The sequence below is a fragment of the Mustela nivalis genome (genome assembly GCF_964662115.1).
Source record: "Mustela nivalis genome assembly, chromosome: 8".
In the NCBI taxonomy this organism is placed as follows: domain Eukaryota; kingdom Metazoa; phylum Chordata; class Mammalia; order Carnivora; family Mustelidae; genus Mustela; species Mustela nivalis.
Window position 1 is genome coordinate 370,924 of NC_139027.1, and position 17,238 is coordinate 388,161.

Below are 17,238 nucleotides of genomic sequence, written 5' to 3' on the forward strand. Positions count from 1 at the left end.
TTATTTTTACTCTCATATATAACTAATTTACATCAAAGTGACATTATTTTTAGGGATCAAAATTTGCCATTAAAAGAACAAAAAAAAATCTTAGAATTCAGCAACTGAACATTACATCCATCTCACACACCATGCGTGATGGCAAAAGAACATCCACCCTCCCCCCCCAAAAAAACAAAGCAGGCTCCCGGTTCCTCTTTACCTCTCACATCTGGTAAACACCTACAGGCTTCGGGCACGGGGTGCTGGGCACACACACTGAGGGGCCCCGTTCCCACCCGGGGCACTCACAGGCCCATGGAGGCAGCAGGCAGGTGAGCCGTGCCGGGAAAGGCAGAGACACAGACTCGAGTGAAGGGACGGCCAGACGACGGAGGTGGGCAGGGGCGGACAGCGGCCGGCCCAGCGCGGCTGTCAGGAGCCGGGGCAGGCGCTGTCCCCATTCTGGGAAGACGCGCGGCTGCACCCACAGCGACAGGAGGCAGGGCGACGGGGCACCGGCCGCTCAAACGGCAGACGGGGACGTAAATTACCCACGTCGGAGCCCAGTGGTCCGGACGGCGGCCACGCCAGCCACAATGTGCCGCCCGGGGCAGCCGGGTCACAGGCACATGACCAAAGCGGCCGCAGCAGCGAGAAGGGGCGGCAGCCAGTGTGCACCGTGGCCACCCCCAACAGGCCGCGCGGCCCTCCGGTCATCAGGCCGCGAGCCTGCAAGTGCCGGGCCGAGCGCCCTCCTGCCTCGTGCCGGGGACGGTGGCGCCGCCATGGGACTCACCGCTCACGCTGAGCACCATGCTGACTGACGCCTGCCCGATGGTGTTCCGGGCCACGCACTCATAGCGGCCTGCGTCCGCCGTCCCGACGTCGTGGATGGTCAGGAACCCTTCAGGGCTGATGTGAAACTTCCCGCTTTCCGTTACCTGAACCCCGTCCTGGAGCAGAACAGAAAGATACGAAGAATGAGTGCGAGAGGCAGAAGCAGTTTTTCTTGCGGGTGGAGGTCCACTGTCGGGCCCTCACTGGGGGACAAGGCGCACAGGGTATGCTCAGCTCTATCCAAACCTGCAGAGAAAGAGATTTAGTCCAATTTGCTGAGAGGAACTTTTCTTGAGCTCTTGTGAAAGATCCAGAAAACACTAAGGCAGGGATGGGGTCCCTTGGAGTCTACAGGATCGGGGCTTGGGGGCCCGGAAAGAAACCCACCGTGGGATGCACACGACCATGGGGAAAGCACAGCTTGTGGGTGCCCAGTGACGGAGAAGGGCCCTGGGCAAGGTCTTCTGGGAGACAGGATACCCGAGCCGCACCGAAAAAGCCAGGCGTCAGGCCCAGCCAAGGAAAGGTAAGCACAAGCCCAAGGGACAGGGCGGCCACGTGTGGTCCTCGCAGACAGCGGCGACAGCTGGCGGGCAACAGGGGCAGGTAGGCGAGGGCCAGGCTGTCCCCCAGAGCTCGAACCTCCCTGTGAGGGTCCCCTGCCTGTGGCCACCCTCTCCTCCCGGGATATGCCCCGTTGAAGCCCTCATTCATAACGGCCAAAGGCTGGGATCCAATTCCGCACTGTTCTTCTCAAACACAACCCTGAAAAGTGGAGGAACAGCACCTCCTTCTCTGCTGACGATGGGGCCACAGCCCTAGTGGCAGGGTTTTCTCTGCTGCGTCACTGGGAAGAACGCGGAAAGAGCATGTGGGACCGCTTCCCTCTGGTTTGGCTCCTGAGGGTCCCACAGCAGCCGGTAACTCAGGCCAGGGTGGGAGGGTCCCTCTGCGTGGGGAGCTGCGGGCTGGGGGCAGCCGCCACACCCGGGCCCGGCCGACCGCCGGTGGTACCTTGTTCCAGGTGATGGCAGGCTCGGGCTCGCCCTGGGAGCTGCAGGGCAGCTGCACGCTGGCGCCCACTTCCACCGTCATGTCACTCGGAATGCTGGCGAAGACTGGCGTGACTGCAAGGCAAGGGACACCCAGCTGACAAGATACAGAAGTCGGGACACCCGCCGGTCACCCAGAAAGCTTCCTCGGAGCACCGGCCCCTTGTCCTCAGCCAGAGTAGGCCCAGGGCACTCGCGTCTGGCATCCGGCCCTCCCTCAGCCTCCTAACTCATCTGCACAAGCACAGGGGCCAGAGCGGAGGCGAGAGCATGTGCTGGCAGCCGCCCCCCGCGAGGAGCTGTGCTGGGGGAACAGACGCGAGCCCCCACCAGCTCCCGCCATAGTGGGCTGTGCAGGCTGCCGTGGGCCCGTCTCCCCGGACCGCGGCTCCGCACAGAGCAGCCCATCCGCCAGGGCCGGGGAGGCCGGCGCCGCGTACCTCTCGGCTGCACGGTGAGCTGGGCCACGGCCCTCTGAGAGCCGATGATGTTGACGGCCTGGCACTCGTACTGGCCCTGGTCGTGCAGCGCGACGGCCGAGATCCGGAGCGTCCCCGAGGAGAGCACGAGGTGCCGCCGGTCCACCGACAGCGGGCTCCCTGCAAGGCACGGGCACGCGCGGCAACCCGGACAGCACGTGTGGGGTCAGAGCGGGACTTGGGAAGGCTGGGTCGAGCAGAGCTTCCCTGGAGCACACGACGGCCGGACAGACTGGTCTCTGCTCACGGCAAACGGGACGGTGGGACAGACTGGTCTCTGCTCCAGTCACGCTGGCAGGCGACATTCCACACAACCGGGTGTGGCCGGGTCAGGGGCAGACGGAGCCCCCGGCTCTGAGAAACTCCCCAGAAGGGGGAGGAGCACATGAGAAATGCAGGGGCGAGGACTGGGAAGGGCTGGGGGAGGGGCCGCTGGGGAGGGGGAGGGGTGCAGTTACTCAACAGCACAGGACACCCCAGCAAGGAGCCAGCACGGGGCCCTCTCCTGCCCAGGCACACGGGGGTCCCAGTGCCGGCTGCCCACACGGCCTGCCCTGCGCTTGTTAGGGGACGAAGGCAGGTGCTGCCCCTGGCTTAAGGCAGGGCCCCTCCTCAAGACCTCAAGGCAGGGCCCCTCCTCAAGACCTCAAGGTCGATTCCAGGACAGAGCCCGAGGCCACCTCCCCTTCTCTCCACTCGCACTTCCCAGCCAGGCCACCAGCACCCTGGGGGACGTCTGTCTTCATCGAGTCACCTGGCCAGGGGCTCACCAGCTGGAGCAGGATGGGGGACGGAGGGCGTCACCCCCAAAGGATTAACGTGATCAGCCGCTGACCTTGGATGGAGAGGGCGAGACAGGGCCAGGGAAGCTCAGAAGCACCGAGCTCCAAACATACGCTGGGACAGTTTCCAGAAAGTTCTATCCTACCTGCCAGGAAATTTCATCAGGACACTACCTAAAGCCAAGACACGGGCCACCTGCAGGCAGAAGGCCGCCCGCACGCTCGGGAAGGACAGTTTCTCCACATGTCCTGCGCCACAGCCACGGGCCAGGCCTGCGGCCGGCCCCACCCTGGCGCCCAGGGGCTGGGCCTGGGCGGACTCGCCTCCCGAGTGTGGAGCCCACCCCGGCCGGCGTCAGGCCAGCTCTCACCTCCTTTCGTCCACGCGATGACCGGCTGTGGGTAGCCCTTGGCCTCGCACTGGAAGTCGACGGTCTGACCCTCGATTACGGCCCTGTCTGCAGGGGTCACGGTGAACTGGGGAAGGGCTTCCGGAGGAAAGAACATCGGACACGACATTTTAAATTCGTTCTGGATGAAAATGCCACAAGCCAGCATCCGCATCGGCGCTCCCTGTTCAGTGCCGCAGCATAAAAAGCCGATGGCCACGGGCCGCACCGCAGGGGACGTCTGCGGCAGGGGGACGCCGGCCGGGGAGGGGCCTGACAGCAGCAGTGTCCCCAACACGCTGGGTGGCCTCTGCTAAGTCCATGCAGCCACGGGCCACTCCGCACCGAGGGTGTGCGGGATGCCCTGCTTCTGCTTCTGCTGTTGGCGCACCCCAAGGCCCCTCCGGCTGTGGGACCTCAGTCAGACCTGAAAGCGGTCCGTCACGTAACACAGCTGTGTGGGGACAGGAGCTGCTCCGTGACTCCAGGGCCCCAAAAGCAGACCGATTCCGTCTGTACAGAAGGAACGACCAGGAGACAGGACCGCACGGTCACGTGTGCGGAGCGCGAGCCAGTGTCACACACGCCGTGACACGGCCTCGCCGCCAGAGAGCAGGGGGAGCCCTGGCCATCGGGAGTCGGCACTTGCTCGCCTTGGAGCCTCCACACCAGAGAGGCCCCACTTTGCAATTTGTTTCTAAACTAAGAAACTCACTGTCGAGCTGGGACATGTGGACGCACACAGCCCAGGTCTTCACACCACGGCGCTCTCAGCCCTGCACCTGACGCTGGTGTGGGGGAAGCCGCGGGAGGAAGGCCGGGTTCACCCACGTGAGGCACACACAGGTGCACCCACACAACGCACACATTCCTGTGACCGCCACCCGTGTCTGCACGCCGGGAGCCCTCGGCACCACGGACCACACAGCCCGAAATAAACACGGCCCGACACACGGCCTCTGAAGCTGCCACGCAGGAAACCGGGTCAGAGAAGCAGCAGGGGGGGCTGGCGGGTGAGGTGCGGCCAGTTGTGGGCAGAGGATGGGGAGGGCGGGCGGGGCGGGGCCTCCACAGGCAGGAACCCCTGGGCGGGGCGGGGGGGGGTCTGCAGGGGCTCTGCTGGGGCAGGGGCTCTGCTGGGGCAGGGGCCCGCGGTCAGCGCACGCACACGCAGGGGCGCCCTGACCCACCCTGGACGATGATCAGCGCGGCGGCGTGGATGCTCCCCGCGCTGTTGGACGCGAAGCAGGTGTACTCGCCGCTGTCGGCCTGCAGGACGTTCTGTATGTAGAGGCCGCCCGACGGGGTGATGCTCACGCGAGGGTCCTCGGGCAGGGGCGTGCGGTCCCCTTTGGTCCAGGTGACCTGTGGCGGAGGGTGGCCCGTGGCGCTGCACTCCAGGGTGACGCTCTCCCCGACCAGCACCTCCGTGTTCTGTGGCTGGATTACAAAAGCGGGTCGAGCTGTCACAACGAAACACAAGTCGTGTGTTAATTTCCTCCGGTCGGCACCGGCTCCGTCTCTTCCCTCTGCCTGCGGGCCTCGAAGTGGGCGAAGCGAACACGGCTGAACCGGACACGCCCTCGGCTCTCCCGCGTCGGGGGGTGGGGGCAAGCGCGCGGCCGGGCCAGCGCCTCCCAGCTGGTCCCCGTCGCCCCCGGCACGGGCCCGAGCCCCAGGAGCCCCACTTCTGTGGGCGCTGGACACGGGGTCAGTGGTCACATCCGCTAGGTGCTCCTCCTCACGGCCAACACACTCCGTCCAGACTCGGAACTCGCAACGACAGCCCCTTTCCCTCGCAAACACAAAACTGCACCTTCAACCCACACTTTACAGTACTTTTCAGCTGTGAGTCCAGAAAAATCCACGCCCTTCCAGTGCGTTTGCTGGGGGGAGTCCGTGCAGAACAAAACTCACTCGCTGGTGTCCACAGCTGTAGACCCCCCGCTCCCCCGGGGGCCGGAGTGACCACGTGCGTCAGGACCAGCAAGACCCTTGCACCACAGCACCCAGAAGCTACTCTGCCAGGAGCTTACCAACGTGGACAGTAGCAACAAGGGAAGTTTCTAGAACGTTTCTGGCTGACACCCTTCTCCCCAATTCTGGAATCCAGAAATGCTCCCCAAACAGAACACTTTTCTCATCACTAATCTGTAACACCTGGCCTGGCCCACGGCACCGGCAGCCTCCACAACCACTGAGGCAGCACGCGGTGGGGCTACGCTGACTACAGGGTGACGCCCGGACCCCACGGCAGCGCTCCGCCGCTCGGTCCACCCTGAGCCACGCGCCCCTGCGGAAACGCCCCAGATCCCTGATTTCCAGAGACGGCCCGAGGAGCTCTGGGTAAGGGACGCGGACCTGTAACAGCAAGGACTCGGGGGAAGCCCTCGGGACTCCTGCTGCAGAACCAGGTACACAGGCCGCGCTTCCACAGGTAACGCAGGGCTGAGGGGCAAGCGTGAGAGGAGCCGGCGGTAAGGCAGGGACGAAGGGGGCGCCGGCGGCACCCGGGGTTGCGAGGAGCGAGGCAGGAATCCCGCGGAGAGGGGAGAGGCAGGGAAGACCCGTCCCTGCGGCGTTCGTGCCGGCAAACGTTGAGGCTCCGCGACCCGGGACCCCGTGACTAAGGCGTGGCGGAGGACAGGAAACGCAGACACAATCCTCACGTTAGCGTTTCTGGCGCGGCAGGCGAGGCAGCGGGACGCCGTGGGACGCCGTTCACAGGGACAAGAACCCCAGCGTCAGAGCCTACCCGGAGGGCACGTGCCAAGTGCGTGACGCGAGGCCTGCCCATGTGCCGTCACCCGCGGACCCCCAGGCCGCCCCGCAGGAACAGGCAGCCAAAATCAGTAGGAGACGTGATCTCGCTCCGGGCTGTGTCCCCTGAGAGCCGGTCCTCGTGTGGGGAAGTGGCCTGCCTCCTGCTCCCCGGGGCAGAAAGGTCATGGCCCCAGCGGGACAGCAGAAACGCAGTTAGACAAGACGGGACTCAGAAGCGGGGGGACGTTGGGGGCATGTTCCGCGCACTGAACGGAGCGACTGCGCTGGAGACCGCAGAAGGCGAGAACTTGGACTCGGATCACCCACGAAGGCGGGTGAGACGCTGTGGGCCAAGCAGCGACACGGAGGGCACCGCGGGACTTCCAAACCGGCAGCGGGCAACGGAAAAGGGCGACAGCAATCCCAGAGGAAGGCTCGGCACTCGGAAACGCACGAACAGTCCCAAGAAAGCGGCAGGACGTGCGCCCTACGCACACCCCTCACGCAACACACGCGAGCGGCCCCTTTAAGGAAATGTCGCGGTGTGGGTTTTTATTCAAAAAGCAGAGCACAGCTTGAGGGTCACCTAGGACCAAGCTTGCAAGGCTGCAGCGGAGGGCACCTGGCTGTGGACTGAGCACAGCCATGTCCCACCACACCGCACCCGCACCCCGACCTGGCCGGGCGCGGCAAGGGAGAGCTGTTCTGCAGCAGCCTGTGTGCCTTCCTCTGCACGTACCTGGAGACCCAAAGTACCGGAGGGTGACCTCCTGCGTCTTCACCTGCCCGGCCACGTTCTTGGCCATGCACTGGTAAATCCCCTGGTCCGTCTCCTGCGTGTTTTGGATCATCAGGGTCCCGTCGTCCAGCAAGTTGAGGCGGGAATCTGTCTTCATGCTCAGCTCATTACTACAAAGACAGACGTCTGGTTCTCAGGTACTCGTGCGTGAAGCACGGGACAGCTGATCCGGGACACAGGAAGGGCCCCTGGGGTTGGGGGACACCAGGAAACTGTCCTACATCACAGGGTCCTGCTGATTCACTGCTTCTAGGAAAGGGACTGACCCACCACATCTCTAATTCATCGACTTGATTATTCACGTGTTCAGCCTGTAAGATTTTAAAGTTACAGAGCAATCCTCTTTCCACAGGTGAAAAAGGAACATAGCGGGAAAAAGTCAAGGAAACATTTTCCTTGGTTTCTGGCAAATTCATTCAAGATAATGGGGCAGCCCGCGGGTAGGCTGACGGCAGGTGAGACACCCACAGAGGCGAGCAGGCGGAGGGAAACCCCGGCAGCCGGCTTCGGGCCTGGCGCTTCGGGGTTCTCCCTCTGCCACATTTGGCTGTAACATTTTAACTTCTGCTATCAACGTGTTTATTTAGGAAAACAGATGTAAAGGCTCAGCCAAATCAATGTTTTCCTGCCTTTTAAGTACACACTTATTCCTCGTATTAACTTGGATTTTAACTCCCAGCGAGTCCAGAGTCATCCAAAGTTAACAGGTGACCTGAAGGCTGGGACAGCATCGGTCATACCCCCATGCGGCGCTGGGCCCAGGTCATGGCCCCAAACCCAGGCAGGAAGGCATCTTCACCTCCTGCGCCGACGGCTCGATGCTAAGCTCCCTGAACCTCTCTCTGTGAACGCCTGCGGGACTCGGCCGCCCGGCGCTGGGCAGGATGATGGATGGCGGTGTCCAGTCTGGGTTCCCGTCCCCAAAGCGTCGTCCTCGCTCAGTCAAGACTGGACACACAGAGCCGAGATCTACCGACCAGCGAGGGCCTGTCCATGTCCCCATGAGGACGGGAAAAAGAGCCTCGACAAGGAGCTTTCGTGTTAAGTCGGTTCTCACCATATGCCTGGAAGTGGCCTCATTAACAAGGGGCCTCGGTGGGCTGACCCCTGGAATGCCCCCTCCTACAGCTCTGCCCCCACACCCCCAAAATGCCTGTGCATGGCAGGAGACCCCTACTTCCTCAGGCCAATCAGATGCCCAAGGAGCTGAGTACGTAAGTGTCCGCTCGATGGGTGTCCCTGAAGGCACTGACCCAGCAGGAAGGGCCTCCTTTAGCCAGGAGGACGGGTCCGAGGGTTCCAGCAGCAGAGCCCCAGGGACCGGACGCACCGTTTCCGGCCACAGAACGTGAGCGGGTCAAGAACCAAGGTCACCCCACTCCTCACCCACGGCAAGAGGAGGAGCCACGTGCCCCCACCCCCAGCAGAAAAGTCTCTCCTTTAGACCTTCTCCTCCGTGGCAGAGGACGAAAGATCCAAGGGCCGTCCACAGGTGTCGGGGTGGGGCCGCGCTTGGTGGAGCCCACGGGACGTCTGGGGGTACAGTGCGCCCCTGAGGCAGCCCGGCCAGCACTTGACTTACTTGTTTCGAAGCCAGATGATCTCGGGCTTGGGGTTGCCTTCTGCTCTGCATGTGAAGAACACGGTGTTCCCCGAGGTGACGTCTGCGTCTTGGGGCTCTGATGTGATCCGGGGCCTCTCTGTGCCAAGAAGGAAATGGAGATCTCTGGGTCTTAACCATCCCGTAAAAGCAAACAAGAACCCAAACCAAATCCCTCATGTTCCGGAGAAAATCCCAAGCGAACCATCTATCCCAGCCACAAATGCTCCCACAAGGAGGACAGACAGGTTCTCTGTAGAGATGGGCTGAGGCCTTAGCCAGCACGTCCTGACCCTCAGATGTGCCGCGAGGAGCCTGGGTGACGACGGGCACCCGGCAAGGCCCCAGCGGCTGTTCACCCTCCCGGAGAGCAAGGGACCTGTGTGCACGGCGCACTCCGCGCAAGTTTTTAGTAAGACAGAAGGTAATGCTTTTGAGCTACAGCAGCCCCGAGAGCAGGAAACTCTCCCACGCAGGGCACGGCAGCAGAGCTTTGTCCTTTGTCCCACAGGTGTGTCCCCCTCCTACGGCCCAGGCCGGCGGGGATGCCCCCTCCTCCCGTCTGCTAACTGGCGGCTGCTCTGCGTCCTCTGTCTCTGCGACCACAGGGTTGGGGAGGCAGACAGAGCACCCAGCGCGGCCGAGCCTGGCCCTGACGCCCTGACGGGTCGAGTCAGAGCCGGCTGGTGCTGGGAGCCAGGACGGCTTGTGCTCCAGACGAGGGAGCGGACGTCTGACGAGGATGCCAGGGCTGGCCCTGGGGACTCTGCCGGGTGGGGCAGGCTGGACTCCAGGGGAAGCGGAGTACTCAGGCTTGTCCCCGAGGTGCCCACAGCCCAGTACCCTGCTCATATGCACTGGAGGCCTGTGGGGCGGGGGCGTTGGGGGCAGGAGAGACAGCACGCGCCAGGAGCCGGAAGACCACAGTCGCTCTGATGGTCACACAGACCGCGGCTTTACCCAGGAGCGTCCTGGTCGGGTCCCACCGAGACGCCGTCTGGGGATACCGACACGGAAGACAGGCGGGGCCGCATGCCGGCGCTGGGCTAGGGCGCCTCCCTCCGTTGGGCTCACTCACCACAGTCCAGCTCCTCGGGGGTGACGGTGGCCACCGAACGGCCCTGCACGCGCCGCGGGTGCTCACAGGTGGCGGCCGCCTGCGCGTGCCCCGACTGGGCGTAGGTTCTCAGCAGGTCTGCCAGCCACAGGATCGCACAGTCGCAGCGCAGCGCGTTCGAGTCCAGCCGCCTGGCGGGAGGAACACCGTGGGACGTGGGGTCTGGGCCACCGTGCACAGGCCGGGCCCACAAGCCGCTGGGGCGGCCGCGCACAGGACAGGAGGCAGCGTCCAGCCGGAGGCCGCGTCCATCCACAGAGGCAGAGTGGGAAGGGGACCCACGTCGGCTCCCCATGCAGGGGCCCCGTGGCTGCCCACAGCGCCGTTTCCAGCGCAGCCGCCGCCGGCTTTATCCAGAAGGAGTCGTGAGAGCCGCAACGCGGTCTTACTTCACTGCTCTCCGCGCTGGACCTGCACTGCCGGACACCGAGCTCCCCGCATACCCTCGGGGACAGCAGAGCAGCCCGAGGCCCCGGGCAAAGCGCAGGGCGGCGTCCGGTAACCGGCTCTCAGGCTCCTCTACTCCTGTGAAGCGACCGCCCGGCCCACGAGGCCGCGTCTTCAGGGGCCTCGAGAAACTGGGAGCCCGCGCGCCTCACGTCCAGCTGTGGGGACGCTGAACGCGGGAGCAGGACCGAGTCCTTCGCGGGGGACCTTCCTCCCACCCTGAAACTGCAACACGGGACTGAAGATTAATCTGAAGGAGCATCTGGGGGCGCCGTCCTTAAGCCTCTGCCTTCAGCTCAGGTCACGATCCCGGGGTCCTGACTAAGCCCCACATCGGGCCCCCCGCTCGGCAGGAAGCCCGCTTCCCCCTCTCCCACTCCCCCTGCTGGTGCTCCCTCTCTCACTGTGTCTCTCTCTGTCCAATAAATGAATAAATAATAAAAAAATTAATCTGAAGAATTTCAAATTGATTTTAGAAATGTCTCGCTTGCCTATGAAAGGGTCGATCTGCTGGTACAGTCTCCGCGTCGCCGACCCCCGGCTGTGCTGGCTCCAAGGGTGCCTCCTGCCCTTTCCTGAGAGGAACCCACACTCCGCAGCCCAGCTCGGGGCCGGTCAAAGCCGCGGGGACACGGGGCTGCGCGGAACACATACTCACAGTCTCTTCATGGATTCCAAGTGATCGAATGTTCCTGGGGCCAAATGTGTGATTCGGTTGTTATGTAAGAATCTGTTGAAAGAGACAATACAACAAACCAACATCTAAAATGCTTCTTACGTGTGTAGAAGAGTATGAACAGTCCAAAAATGCAGCTTCTAAAAAAATGACTCAGTGATTGCATTATTTCATGCAAATGAACCTGAGAATATTATTTAGCCCAGAAAAGAACCAGGGTTTGTTTTTTCTTTTCTTTTCTTTTTTTTTTTTTTTCTATTTTTATCACCATTCCCGAAGAAAGAGACCTCGTCAGTCCTGCTTCTGAATCGAGAGACAAGGAGCAGGCACTCTGCACGGTCAGTTCTGAGGTCTGGACAGACAGTGGCCTCCCCCCTCCTGCAGAACCTGGACAGCGCGACGGCCCAGGGCCGCGGGCAGACTCGGGGACGGGAGGAAATGCAACTTACAGCCTTTCCAGCTTCGGCAAATGTTGGAAGGACTCTGGGTCCAGAGTTTCTATCTGATTAAAGTGCAGATATCTAGACAAATGTAAAAAAAGAGAGAGAGACAGAGAGAAGAAACAGACTTTAAACAGTTTTGCTTGCGCAGATCTAGATTTCCTGCTCAAAAAAGTTTCCTAAGGCCTTTCAAATTCTTATGTCAGTAACTCTCTAGATTTCCTACATTACATGGAAAACAAGTGAAATCATCAAATCGTAAGATCAGATACAATTAAAAACTGGGCACAGACTGTAGGAGTGAACGGCTGTCGGTGACCCTGATCAAGGCCCCCCACGCACGGGGCCAGACTGCGCGGCCGTGACCTCCGTGCGGTATGTGGGCCTTTGCAGGAAGAGTTCACGTAGCCTCCCTACGGCACATCTGTACGTGAACGAACACCTTCGATCCTCTAACCTCTCCGAATCTCCCGGGGGTGCGGGGCTTACGCTGACTGAGCACACAGGGAACCACAGAAACAACGAAGCGCCAAGTCACACGTTTCCTCAAATGTGCTCAATTACACTAATAACCGGCATTTACTCATCTTTTGCTGTGTCTCCTGGCTTTCCACGATCTACACATTTCTCAGTACAACTAATGTCTTCTCATTTTCCTAAATACTGCCTTTCTCACTGTGAAATCAGTGCTTTTCCCCTTAAGTGAAACAGTGGACACAGGCTTGGACACGGCCGTGCGACAGGGTGCTTCTGCCCCGAGTGCCCCCCACAACATGCGGAGAAGAGAGATCTCTGCCCCCCACAGCTCACTGACGCGGGGCCCGGCAGAGCGGCAGGGACAGACTGACACGAGCGGTTACGGGTTTCATCATGAACCGTAGCACCAGGCAGAAAGCGTTCTCAAAACGCACCTGGAAGCTCAGAGACCATCACCAAGGTTGAAATTCCTGGGACTGCAAGGTCACCCAAGGTCAGTTGCGCTTCCTTGCCTGTCTGTGCCTCCCTGGCCCAGCTCCCGGGAGGGCACCACGGGGACCCCAAGTCTGGGAGGTCGCAAGCGCGGCTGCAGGGCACACAGACATGTCTGGCCCGTCGCCCTCCGCTCCGGGGGGAAAGCCCGCGAGCAGGGTGTGTGGGAGCCTGAAGCAGGGGGGGATGTAGTCCCTGTCACAGGAGAAGCCTGGAGGAGACCCCCTCCCCCGCTGGCAGGCAGGTGGGGTGCTGGGGAGGCGTCCGGGGAGGGAGCGGGGAGCAGGGAGGACCTCCTTGACTTGGTTCACTGCAGCCTGTCTCCACGGCCCTCAGAGACAAGGCTGAGGCCCCAGCTCTGGGCAGGCGGGGCGCCCCTGCCCTCCCACGGCCCCAAGCCAGCCATGGGCGCCAACCCCAACCTATGCTGCCTGACTCTGGTCACACGTGCTCAGCACACAGGACAAGCGGGACCTCCCAGGAGCCCAGGCTCCGCAGACCCCCGGCACCCTCGAGCTGGCCTCTGAAGGGCGAGAGAGGCTTCCCGGCACGCGGAGGGGCTCCCGGCATGGGGGGGGGGTCCCGGCATGGGGGGCTCCTGGCATGGGGGGCTCCCGGCATGGGGAGGAGCCCCGGGAGGACCCAGCCCCCCGGATGACAGCGCGCACCCACAGGAACAGCCTCATCTGCAGGCGGGGACCCGGTCCTGAGAGTGTCCGTGGCCCGTCAGACACCCGCCGACACCCACGGAGGAGCCGCGTCTCGGCGGACAGACCCTCGCTGCCTGAGCCGGGCTGTGGCGGCTTCCTGACCCGGGAACCGCCGTCTCCAGGACGGCTAGACGCGCCGCTCCCGGAGCCAGAGCCTCACGTCTCCCCAGACGCCACCTGCTTCCTCCTCGCCCCTCGTCAGTGCGGGCACCGCCTGACTCCGGCTTCTTTCAGTCCGACGGCTCCGGGTCGACGGCTACGGGGACGCTGGGCCCCAGGAGAGGCGCGTCAGGCGTCCGGATCGCGTCCTTCACAGACTCGCCGTCCATCGTAGCCTCTAACTTTCAGTTCCCTCCTCCCCTGTGGGGGGACCGCACCGACCCGACGCACAGTGGCTTCTCCGTCCTGCCACCGGCGGCGCTCGCAAACCCAGCAGAGCGGCTCGCCCCGGAATAAAGACCCCAAGACCCTCGCGCATTGTCTGTGTTTGGGAAGCACCTGGTTTCAGGGGAGCCCCTGCCCCGGCTCTGCCCTTGTCTCTGCCCTGGCGTCTCCGGAGACAGGCCTGTGCCCAACGCGCGGAGGAGCCACGCAGACGCATGGACAGCCGCCACGGAAGAACGTCAGGCCGCGTCACAGCCGACGGCCGCGTCCAGCCCTGCGACCGTAACCGTGCGGCCATCTGAAATGCCTCGGAACCACCTCAGCCCCTACCCACCAGAAAAAGCTCTCACCAGGAATTCTACTCAAAAAAACCTGCTGACTTCATATACCGCCAAAGAAACAACATCCAACACACACTAACTAGAAACACAGGGAAAAAGCTCATTTTCTCCAGAATTATGACATAAATGCAGAAAGAAGCCGAACGAGTGCAGAGTCATAAAGGAAACAGGGTCCAAGGAAAGCAGCCTCCTCGTCCCCCACGGCCCGGAGACCCTCCCCAAAGACCTTCCCTGGCTCGCACGTCCCTCTCTGCTGGGAATGGGAGCACCGTGGAGGCGGGAGCTGCCTGGTCTCAGGGACGCTGGGCACGGGCCGCCGTCAGCAGAAACCGGGGCCGTCCCCTGGTGGGGCAGGAGCTCAGACAGAACCGCTCTTTCCACCGCATGCACGCACTCCCTACGCCCCCGTTAGTACAGGCATGCATCGTGCAAACAGCAGACTTAGTTCATCTGCCCTACAAGAGGCAAGGGGCGGGTGGCATCCCAGACAGCCACGTGCGGGGGGGACACTTACAGTTGCTCTAGAGAGGCAAGTCCCTTAAATGCTTGCCTGTCAATTGACTGGATCTCATTCTTGTACAGATAGCTGAAACAAGAAACGGGAGCGTTAGCACACGACAGGCCACAACGTCAGAGGAGGGAAGGCTTGCGTTGACATGTGGGGGGAGTTTCAAATTAACGACTGTATCAGAATACAGACCAAACCGACACGGCGCCGCGGCTCCCCTCACGGAGGTTCCCGGCCCTTCCTCAAAGGAAGGCTCCCCACAGCAGGCTGTCCACCCACCACCCCGGCTTCCAGAGAGCCCCAATACGAAGCCGACATGTCTTCGCCCGGCAGAATCTCCTCTCATGAGACGGAGGCAAGGTGGGCAGGCGGGAAGCATCAGAGACTGTTCTCACGCAGTCTGTAAGCGAAGAACCGTTTCTACCTTTTTAGTCGGTTGAAAATTTCGAAAGAAGACTAAGTTCACCACACAGGAAAGTTATTCGGAACCTGAACTTCTGCGTCCATGACTAACACGGACACATCGACTTAGTCCACGGCCGATCGGGGCCACGTGGCAGAGCCAAGCCGCCACGGCAGAGCCGAGCGGCCCACGAAGCCTCAGAGACGTGCTGCCACGTCCCAGAAAGTCTGCTGACTTCTGGGCAGAGCCACGAGGTGAGGCGCCTCCGAGTGCCCCGGGCCCAGGGACAGGACTCGGGGTCGGCACCGTCCTCACACACACTGGCTCGTGGCAGATCATGGGAAGCCAACGGCGTCCTGCGCCTCAGATGTGACCTCTGCATCGGGGCAGAGACGTGTGTCTGCGCTGCTTCGTCCCCACCCATGACCACAGACCCACGCTGGCCCCTCCCTGCCGTGCACAGGCGTCTCCGGGCACCGCAGCATCGGCCGGCAGGGTGTCCGCCCGCCCACCCACTCCAGCGAACAGGCCTGCTCTGCCTCAACGTCGTGCGACCTCACGCTCGGTCCCAGACAGTGTGCATGGCGGCACCGCCTGTCCTTGTGTTCGGGGCGGGCTGCCTCACGGGCCCCGCTCCGCTGTCTCTGACCGCTGCCACCCCACGCAGCGGCTGTTCCTTCTCCCTCGCGCTCCTCAGCCAATCGGACCCCACGGAGAACCACAGCCTCTGCGCGAACAGGCGGCGCCCCCGCCGGTCCAGGACCCGGTGCCCCCAGCAGAGCCGGGGCAGAGCCGGGCCCCGTGGGACAGAGTCGTCCGCCAGCCACCTGCTAGTGTGGTTGTGACCCCGCAGTCTACGTTCTGTCCCAGTCTCCGCCGGTGTGCAGAGCAGGGGGCAGCCGCTGGGATCACCGGAGTCAGCAAGCATGTGGAAACCCGAAAGAACACGGCCTGGCCCCACAACTTACGCTCTGGTGGGAGCCCCTGCTCTCTTACGGCCCAGCGGGGTTTCTGCGCTCATTCCTCTAGAACGGTGGGGTGACCGCCTAAGGGCAGCGTCTGTCTGCACACACGTTAAAGACAACGGGAGTGCGCGACAGCGGAGCCCCGCTAACACGGGCGGGGTGTGTTTCCGAAGGCGTGGGGCCAGCCTCCGCCTTCCTAAAACAACGGGCACGGACCGTCCTCCGATAGTGGGTTCTGAAGAGCACTTGACGCCAGAGTCCCCTCTGGACGGGAGGCTCCACCCAGGACGTAAGCGCACCCTCCTGCAGCGTCCGTGGAGGGAAGACGGACACCGTCCCACAAGCCGCTGGGGTCCGGCAGATAACCCCTGCTCAGCTTCGAAGAGCCCAGACTAATGGTCACGGCAGCAATAACCAGTAAGCTCCGGGGGAGCTCGCCGACGCTGCGGCCGCACAGTGTCCTCCACGTGTTCGCGGCAGTGCCGTCTCCTGCGAGGACCCGGCTCCGAAGGCACCGTCTTGCCCCTGCTCCTGGGGTCCTTCTCACGAGCACCCCACCCCCCGGTCCTGCTGACCACGGCCCACCCCCCAGCAGGGACCAGGCGCCTTCCACCAGGGGGCATCGTGGACGTGGGGGCGGGAGGCTGGGGCACAGGGCCTCGAAGGGGAGGGGCCGGCAGGAGAGGCTCATGAAGCCTCACTTAGAAAAAACCATTTTAAGTGAAAAATGAGGCATCCCAAAGTATTTAACACTAAATATGTTTGCAGGTTAAACAATAAGTTGTTCTTGATTAATTTAAGCCAAAAGCAAAATAAAGAACTAAAGTAACACACATACACACTCACTACGGAGTGCTGCTCTCAGCTCACAGAACCTACTTCTACGAAACCAAAACCTTTCTTCTGGACCTTGTACAGCACTTAGAATTTAAAAATAAAACAAGTCAAATCAATAAAAACTCAAGAATAAAAGACCCTTCACTCATTTTTAAAATGAACAACAAGGCTTAATAATTCTGTATGTTATTCTATTGTATTCTAATTCTAATTCTATTCTACTGCAAAGATTAACAAACTATGCCAAAAGTAATGGAAAAGTATTTGCACCCAACAATTCCAATGGCCTTCACTGAGGGATGCGCATCTCTATAAACACGGTCACGAACCAACGACATCTGAAACCAAACAGTTGGTAAAATGCACAGCAACACTAACAATGTGACTTTATTTTAAAAATCAATGTGACTTCTAGACACTCACGTTCGTTTAGGACATAAATTTCCCAAAAAAGTCCCTGATCTCAGTCTCTCATTAAAATGGTTCTCTCTAAAAGCTCATCAAAGTCTTAAAAGAAAGAATCAGTTGCTCAAAGCCCACGACGCGCACTTGTATCTACAGCAGGAAGGTACCGGAACGTGTGTCCTGACGCTTCCCGCCTTGCAGCAAGTGCCCGACAGCGGGGAGGCCAGCTCGAGCTTGCAAGGTCGTCTTCTGACCTGCCGAGCTCATGTTTCATTGCTCATGTAGGGATGGACTAAAATCAGTTTCAAAAGGCAAACTACAATTTTACTACCTAAAACTAGGAGGAGGTGACG

At 61.5% G+C, this 17,238-nt stretch overlaps 1 protein-coding gene across 2 annotated transcripts in view; it reads right to left on the bottom strand.

The window, feature by feature from the left end:
* Positions 1 to 17,238, bottom strand: part of PXDN (peroxidasin) — a 69,764-nt gene that overhangs the window by 17,895 nt on the left and 34,631 nt on the right. The window contains exons 4-14 of one of the 2 annotated variants that reach the window (XM_082745755.1): positions 14,282 to 14,353; positions 11,373 to 11,444; positions 10,906 to 10,977; positions 9,762 to 9,931; positions 8,666 to 8,783; positions 7,024 to 7,193; positions 4,712 to 4,984; positions 3,504 to 3,620; positions 2,312 to 2,470; positions 1,834 to 1,946; positions 779 to 935 (exon numbers count right to left, since the gene is read on the bottom strand). In XM_082745755.1, coding sequence (XP_082601881.1) covers positions 779 to 935; positions 1,834 to 1,946; positions 2,312 to 2,470; positions 3,504 to 3,620; positions 4,712 to 4,984; positions 7,024 to 7,193; positions 8,666 to 8,783; positions 9,762 to 9,931; positions 10,906 to 10,977; positions 11,373 to 11,444; positions 14,282 to 14,353 — 1,493 coding nt within the window. The remainder of the gene's footprint in view (positions 1 to 778; positions 936 to 1,833; positions 1,947 to 2,311; positions 2,471 to 3,503; positions 3,621 to 4,711; positions 4,985 to 7,023; positions 7,194 to 8,665; positions 8,784 to 9,761; positions 9,932 to 10,905; positions 10,978 to 11,372; positions 11,445 to 14,281; positions 14,354 to 17,238) is intronic. The other variant, XM_082745756.1, reaches the window with a different exon arrangement.